A 7,500-nucleotide genomic window follows, 5' to 3' on the forward strand; every position below is an offset into this window, starting at 1 on the left:
GCTCCAGAATTGCTTGCAGTGGCGAGTAGTCCGGGTTCTTGTTGGAGACTGGGACGCCCACGGTGCAGTCGTCCACATACTTCCAGCGATGGGGGGTGTCAGTGAGGGCGTCGTTAATGAGGAGGAGGAAGCATAGTGGACCCATCTTGGTCCCCTGGGGAACCCCACATGTCAGCTGTTGGAAGTTAGAGACAGAGCCCTGATAGCGAACAGCCTGACGCCTCCCTGTGAGGAAGTCGGCTAGCCACGCTACCAGGTTAGGAGGGAGACCCAGACTTATTGCCTTGCTGATGACAACAGTGTGATCAACAAGATCAAAGGTTTTCTTGAAGTCCACAAAAGCAACAGCTAGAGAGGTGTTTCGCTTGTCCAGGTGGCTGTGGATGAATTCAAGGAAGCTGGTCAGGTAATGGTAGATGGAGGTGGCTTTAATATTTCCAAACTGTCTGATATCCACGGTATTACAAATTTTGGTGTAGGCCCAGTCATACACAAAATCTTCACAAATAAGGCTAGGGATGGGGGTGATAGAGACTGGCCTGAGGTCATTGAGTGACTGTGGACTGGAAGTTTTGGGGATTGGGGTGACGTAAGATGTCTTCCAGTCCGCAGGGCAAGAGTGTTGGGAGAGAGAGAGGCGTTTATGATGGAGCACAGTGGTGTTGCTGTGTCTGTGTGTCTGTGTGTCTGTGTGTCTGTCTGTCTGTGTGTTTGTCTGTGTGTCTGTCTGTCTGTGTATCTGTCTGTCTGTGTGTCTGTCTGTCTGTGTGTCTGTGTGTCTGTATGTCTGTCTGTCTTGTGTCTGTGTCTGTGTATCTGTCTGTCTGTGTATCTGTCTGTCTGTGAATCTGTCTGTTTGTGTGTCTGTCTGTCTGTCTGTCTGTGTGTGTCTGTCTGTCTGTGTGTGTGTCTGTCTGTCTGTCTATGTGTCTGTCTGTCTTTATGTCTGTCTGTCTGTGTGTCTGTCTGTCTGTGTGTCTGTCTGTCTGTCTGTCTGTGTCTGGCTGTGTGTGCCTGTCTGTCTATGTGTCTGTCTGTGTATCTCTCTGTCTGTGTGTCTGCCTGTCTGTCTATTTGTCTGTTTGTGTGTCTTTGTGTGTCTGTAAATCTGTCTGTCTGTCAGTGTATCTGTCTGTCTGTGTGTCTGTCTGTTTGTGTGTCTGTCTGTCTGTGTGTTTGTCTGTCTGTCTGTCTATCTGTTTGTGTGTCTGTGTGTCTGTGTGTCTGCCTGTTTGTCTGTGTGTTTGCCTGTCTGTCTGTGTCTGCCTGCCTGTGTGTCTGTCTGTGTGTCTGTGTGTGTGTGTCTGTCTGTCTGTCTGTGTGTGTGTGTTTGTGTCTGTCTGTGTGTCTGCCTGTCTGTGTGTGTGTGTGTGTGTGTGTGTGTGTGTGTGTGTGTGTGTGTGTGTGTGTGTGTGTCTGTCTGTGTGCCTGTGTGTCTGTGTGTCTGCCTGTCTGTGTGTGTGTATGTGTGTGTGTCTGTGTCTGTCTGTGTGCCTGCCTGCCTGTCTGTCTGTATGTCCGTCTGTCTGTGTGTCTGTGTGTGTGTCTGTCTATGTGTCTGTCTGTGTGTCTGTCTGTGTGTCTGTGTGTCTGTGTGTCTGTGTGCCTCTCTGTCTGTGTGTCCTCCTATATTCACAAGTTACTGAAGGATACACACAACTCATTCATTCTTGCATTTTTATTTTTGTCATTCTTTATTTTCTTTTAATATGTTTTTTAGGCTGGTATATTATGGATCCAGTTCTCTCTCTCTCTCTCTCTCTCTCTCTCTCTCTCTCTCTCTCTCTCTCTCTCTCTCTCTCTCTCTCTCTCTCTCTCTCTCTCTCTCTCTCTCTCTCATATCCTCCATTCTGTATTAATTCTCTCCTTCCCTCGTGTCCTCTTCCTCTGTTTTCATCTCTTCTTCCCTCTTCTCTCCCTTCCTTCCTTCTTATCTTCGTACATTACCTTGCATTCATAATCTCCCTTTCCTTTCACTTCTATTTCTGTTTTCCTTCATTCCTCTCCTTCCTTTCCTTCCTTTTCATCTTTTTCCCTCCCTCCCTTTAGCATATACTTCAGGTTAATCTACATTAATTCTCTCTCCTCCTTTTCTTCCCTCGTTTGTTGTTTATCTCCATTTCCATCCTAACATCCCTCCTTTCTTCTTTTTTTCCATTCCTTCCTCTCTCCATATTTTCCTCTCCTTGACAAGTGTTTGGAAGGGTGTAGCAGTGTTTGGAAGGGTGTAGCAGTGTTTAGGGGGTTGTAGCAGTGTTTGGAAGGGTGTAGCGGTGTTTGGGAGGGTGTAGCAGTGTTTGGGAGGGTGTAGCAGTGTTTGGAAGGGTGTAGCAGTGTTTGGGAGGGTGTAGCAGTGTTCAGGGGTTTGTAGCAGTGTTTGGAAGGGTGTAGCAGTGTTTGGGAGAGTGTAGCAGTGTTTGGGAGGGTGTAGCAGTGTTTGGAAGGGTGTAGCAGTGTTTGGGAGGGTGAAGCAGTGTTTGGAAGGGTGTAGCAGTGTTTGGAAGGGTGTAGCAGTGTTTGGGAGAGTGTAGCAGTGTTTGGAAGGGTGTAGCAGTGTTTGGAAGGGTGTAGCAGTGTTTGGGCAGGTGTAGCAGTGTTTGGAAGGGTGTAGCAGTATTTGGGATGGTGTAGCAGTGTTTTGGAGGGTGTAGCAGTGTTTGGGAGGGTGTAGCAGTGTTCAGGGGGTTGTAGCAGTGTTTGGAAGGGTGTAGCAGTGTTTGGGAGGGTGTAGCAGTGTTTGGGAGGGTGTAGCAGTGTTTGGGCAGGTGTAGCAGTATTTGGGCTGGTGTAGCAGTGTTTGGGCAGGTGTAGCAGTGTTTGGGCAGGTGTAGCAGTGTTTGGGCAGGTGTAGCAGTGTTTGGAAGGGTGTAGCAGTGTTTGGGAGAGTGTAGCAGTGTTTGGGCAGGTGTAGCAGTGTTTGGGAGATTGTAGCAGTGTTTGGGCAGGTGTAGGATAGAACCTTCAGGTGTAGATAAGTGTGAGAGAGCCAACAGATATAGACAGGTGTGTGAGAGAGCAGTGAAGTGTAGACAGGTGTGAGAGAGAGAGCATTCAGGTGTGGGAAAGGGCCTTCAGGTGTAGTTAGGTGTGGGAGAGGGCGCCAGGTGTAGGTGCAGCAGGGCAGGTGAGCGTGGAGGTGCGTATCATTGCACGTGGCGGCGGGGCAGGAACATTAAAGGAAGCGTCTCTTGTGTTATGCTCCGGATTATTGGCTTAGTTCAAGGGCGTGGTGCAGGAAGTGAACAATGGACGAGAGAGAGAGAGAGGGAGTGGGAGAGAGAGGGAGAGGGGGAGGGGGAGGGGGAGGGGGATAACAAGGCCTGTGAAGAAGAACAATGGAAGTAATGGTGGACAGGTGGGTTGGCTGTAGGGAAGGGAAGGGAAGGGGTGAGGTGAAGGGAAGGGAAGGGAAGTGAAATATAGAAGGAAAGGGAAGTGCAGAAGTGAAGTTTAATGTTGGAGTGAAGTGAAGTGTAGAAGAGAAATAAATAAATAGAAATATAAAAGATGATAGCTTAGTAGTGTGTGTGTGTGTGTGTGTGTGTGTGTGTGTGTGTGTGTGTGTGTCACTTGAGAGATGCAATTAGGGTCACCTGCGATATGCACTTAACTCACACACACACACACACACACACACACACACACACACACACACACACACACACACACACACACACAGAGAGAGAGAGAGAGAGAGAGAGAGAGAGAGAGAGAGAGAGAGAGAGAGAGAGAGAGAGAGAGAGAGAGAGGTGCTGACAAATATACAGTTAATAAAAAGGAGCAAGGAAAAAGTAAAACGGTCTCTCTCTCTCTCTCTCTCTCTCTCTCTCTCTCTCTCTCTCTCTCTCTCTCTCTCTCTCTCTCTCTCTCTCTCTCTCTCTCTCTCTCCAATTTGGAAACAAGAAAGATAATTTAGTCGTTCAATCATTTGAAAGGAAACTAATCTAATCCTCAATCAGTTCTTCTTCTTCTTCTTCTTCTGGTTTTTCTTTTTCTTCTTCTTCTTCTTCTTCTTCTTCTTCTTCTTCTTCTTCTTCTTCTTCTTCTTCTTCTTCTTCTTCTTCTTCTTCTATAAATACTTTCTCTCTCTCTCTCTCTCTCTCTCTCTCTCTCTCTCTCTCTCTCTCTCTCTCTCTCTCTCTCTCTCTCTCTCTCTCTCTCTCTCTCTCTCTCTCTCTCTCAACCTTCCCTGCAGCAAGCCGAGTCAGTAAATGACTCACTAAGTACAAACAAAACAATAAAGGTGAATGAAGGAAAGAACGTTTCTCTTCACGTAGTTTATTTATATATTTATATATTTACTTTTTTGTGTGTAACATCGTGTATGGGGGAGGGTGTGGGGGGGACAATTGGTTCACCTATCTCGTCTCGGAAGCTGAGGTGCGGGGGAGGAGCGCACAATAAGGAGAGATTACCATTTTTTGTATCATTTTATATATATATCCAAGTCTCCTCTTTTGAATCTGCGTGAGCGTCCGTGTGGTGAAGTTCCGATACATCTGTGGTAGGACGCGTCACCCTCACCAACCCGCTGAGCCACAGTAACCCACACCGAGTCAAGCAATGCACACTGACCCACACCAGCCCACACCAACCCACACTGACCCACACCAACCCTGTCCAATCCACACCACACCACACCAAGCCACACCAACCCACACTGACCCCATCCAACCCACACCCACACCAACCCACACCAACTAAAAACATAAATAATCGAAACACGAGGAGACATCGCGTATTAATGGAGAGATTTGAGAGACCACGGGGCGAGACAGCTGGTGAGACTGGCAGCTGTGGTGGTGGGGATGGTGGTGGTGGTAGTAGTAGTAGTAGTAGTAGTAGTGGTGGTGGTGATGGTGGTGGTAGCAGTTCAATATACGTGCAACAGTCTCCATTACAGGTGTGTGTGGCTGTATTTGACTTGTATTTAGGGTTTGTGTAGCTATTTACCTGTATTTAGGCTCTATTTGGGCTTTTACCTGTAATTAGAGCCCACACAGGTACAGAGGCTAATAAAAAAGACTAGGTGCAGTGAGACAGGTAAGCTTCAGGTGAACTCTATATTGGCTTTTACCTGTAATTAGAGCCTTGCAATAATAGAGGCTAAGAATAAAATAAGAGGAGTGTGAAAAGCAAAAACCAGGTAACTTTCTCTTCAGGTCTAATTAAAATTTCACCTGTATTTCTCCATAGAGGCTGGGAATACAATAGGAGCAGGAGGCAGATTAGGAGAGGTATGGCAAAATGACCTCTATATCACGAGAACACAAAGCTTATTCTATTCTGCTTTATTGTCTGGTAAAAGACTGCAACACAGGGGAGACTGCAACACAGGTGACTTTTATCAGTACACAGGTGACCCTCAGCTAAAGATGTGTCTTGTTAATTATTTCCGCAGGCAAGCTCTTCAGGTGATCACTTGAAGGTAATTAGAAGTACCAAAAGAGTATTTAAAGATAGCCAGGTGTTAAAGGGCATTTAAAGAAAGTACAGGTGTTAAAAAGCGGCATTTAAAGATGGCCAGAAGTCTTAAAGCGCATTTAAAGACAGCCACAAATGTTGAAAGTGGCATTTTAAGATAGCACAGGTGTTAAAAAGCATTTGAAAGTAGCTACAGGTGTTGTATGAGCATGTAAAGGTAGTGACACGTGTTATAAGTTCATTTACAGATAGCACAGGTGTTAAAAGGGCATTTAAAGAGCCACAGGTGTCAAAAGGTGGGCATTTCAGTTTATCAGTACAGGTGTGGCCTTTTTCCCAGGTACACCTCTAATTGTGTGGGTGAGTGATTAGGTAACTCGTGAGCACTTTAATGAACCAGCCAGGAATGTATTGAAGGAGTTAGCCAATCACGTGGCCACAGGTTAATTAGAGGTATGGTCTCTCTCTCTCTCTCTCTCTCTCTCTCTCTCTCTCTCTCTCTCTCTCTCTCTCTCTCTCTCTCTCTCTCTCTCTCTCTCGCTCTCACTCACTCACTCACTCACTCACTCACTCACTCACTCACTCACTCACTCACTCACTCACTCACTCACTCACTCACACACACACACACACACACACACACACACACACACACACACACACACACACACACACACACACACACACACACTGCACCACCCTGTATCTCCATTTCTTCATCTGGCAACACCGTACCGCCACCTTCTTATGCACCACCCTGTCACAGAATTCCTCATCCCCTCTGTCGATACATTTCTTTATGCACCACCCTGTAAATTAAGCGATACAGAAAGCACGTGACATCAATTGCACACCTGATAGTTTAGAATCACACACTACACACCTGTCTGTCTGTCCACCGCCACCACCACCACCACCACCACTGCCCAGGTTACCCACCCAACACGAAGACACACCCGGAATACAAGTTGGCAACATAGGTAGATAGACGCCCATTTGTTTTTTTTTTTTTCCATATTTTCCCTATACATTTCCCTATACACTCAAATTACCTCACTTAAAGCTTGGTCAGACTCCTTCACTCCTTCACTCCTTCACTCCTGCGGCTGTGGTATCATCCCTCCCCTCCCCCTCCCTGCGCCCCGTGGTTCCTTCTCCTCCCTGGTTCCTCTTCTCTCTCCCTCTCGAAGTCCAAAGGGCGTGGCAAGATTCTTAGTTCCTGCAGAAGGGAGAGAGTAAAGGAAAAAGATGGGTTAGTTTATGTTGATGAGAGAAGGGGAGAAAGGAAGGGAAAAAAATGGAGAGGAGAGGCAAAAGAGGGGAAAACAGGGAAAAGGACACAGAAAAAGGGAGAAAGAAAACAGAATAACGAGAGAGACAAGGATAGAAGACAGGGAGGGAAGAGAAAAAGGGAATAAAACAGGGAAAGGAGGTAGAAAAAGAAAAAAGAAGGGAGAGGAGAGAAAAAGGAGAAGAGAGAGAAAAGGGAGAGGAGGAAGGAAGAAAACAGGGAGAGGAGAGAGAAAAAAAAGAGAATAGAGAAGAGATGGAAAAAGGGAGAGAAAAAAGAGGAGAGAAGAAAGGTCTGAGTTTCTGTAGGAGGAAAAGAAAAGAAATAAAAAAAACAGGGAGAGGAAAGAGAAAAAAGGAAGAAGAGGGAAGAGGGAGGGAAAGGGAGAAGAGGGAGAAATGGAGAAAAAAAGGGAGAGAAAAGTCTTAGTTTCTGTAGGAGGGAGACAAAAAAGGGTTTAAATGTATCGTGTGACTGTTTTATGGAGAGAGAGAGAGAGAGAGAGAGAGAGAGAGAGAGAGAGAGAGAGAGAGAGAGAGAGAGAGAGAGAGAGAGAGTTTGTGTTGTGTATTTTAATTAATGGTTATTGTGTGTGTGTTTGTATGTGTATGTATGAATTGTTGTTGTTGTTGTTGTTGTTGCTGATGTTGTCGTTGTTGCCCTACTGCTGAAATGAAATAAACAAAAATAGATAAAGATAGACCGGAAATCATACTAGAACTTATTAAATAGACAAACACGAGAGAAGCAAAAACAAACAAACAAACAAACAAACAAAAAAAAGA

At 45.9% G+C, this 7,500-nt stretch overlaps 1 protein-coding gene across 1 annotated transcript in view; it reads right to left on the minus strand.

Moving 5' to 3' along the window:
* Positions 1 to 4,262: 4,262 nt before the first annotated feature.
* Positions 4,263 to 7,500, minus strand: part of LOC135092896 (basic-leucine zipper transcription factor A-like) — a 115,903-nt gene continuing 112,665 nt past the window's right edge. Inside the window, exon 5 of the mRNA XM_063991666.1 lies at positions 4,263 to 6,643. Coding sequence (XP_063847736.1) covers positions 6,637 to 6,643 — 7 coding nt within the window. The 3' untranslated portion in view covers positions 4,263 to 6,636. The remainder of the gene's footprint in view (positions 6,644 to 7,500) is intronic.

This window comes from Scylla paramamosain, chromosome 41 (genome assembly GCF_035594125.1).
Source record: "Scylla paramamosain isolate STU-SP2022 chromosome 41, ASM3559412v1, whole genome shotgun sequence".
NCBI lineage: Eukaryota > Metazoa > Arthropoda > Malacostraca > Decapoda > Portunidae > Scylla > Scylla paramamosain.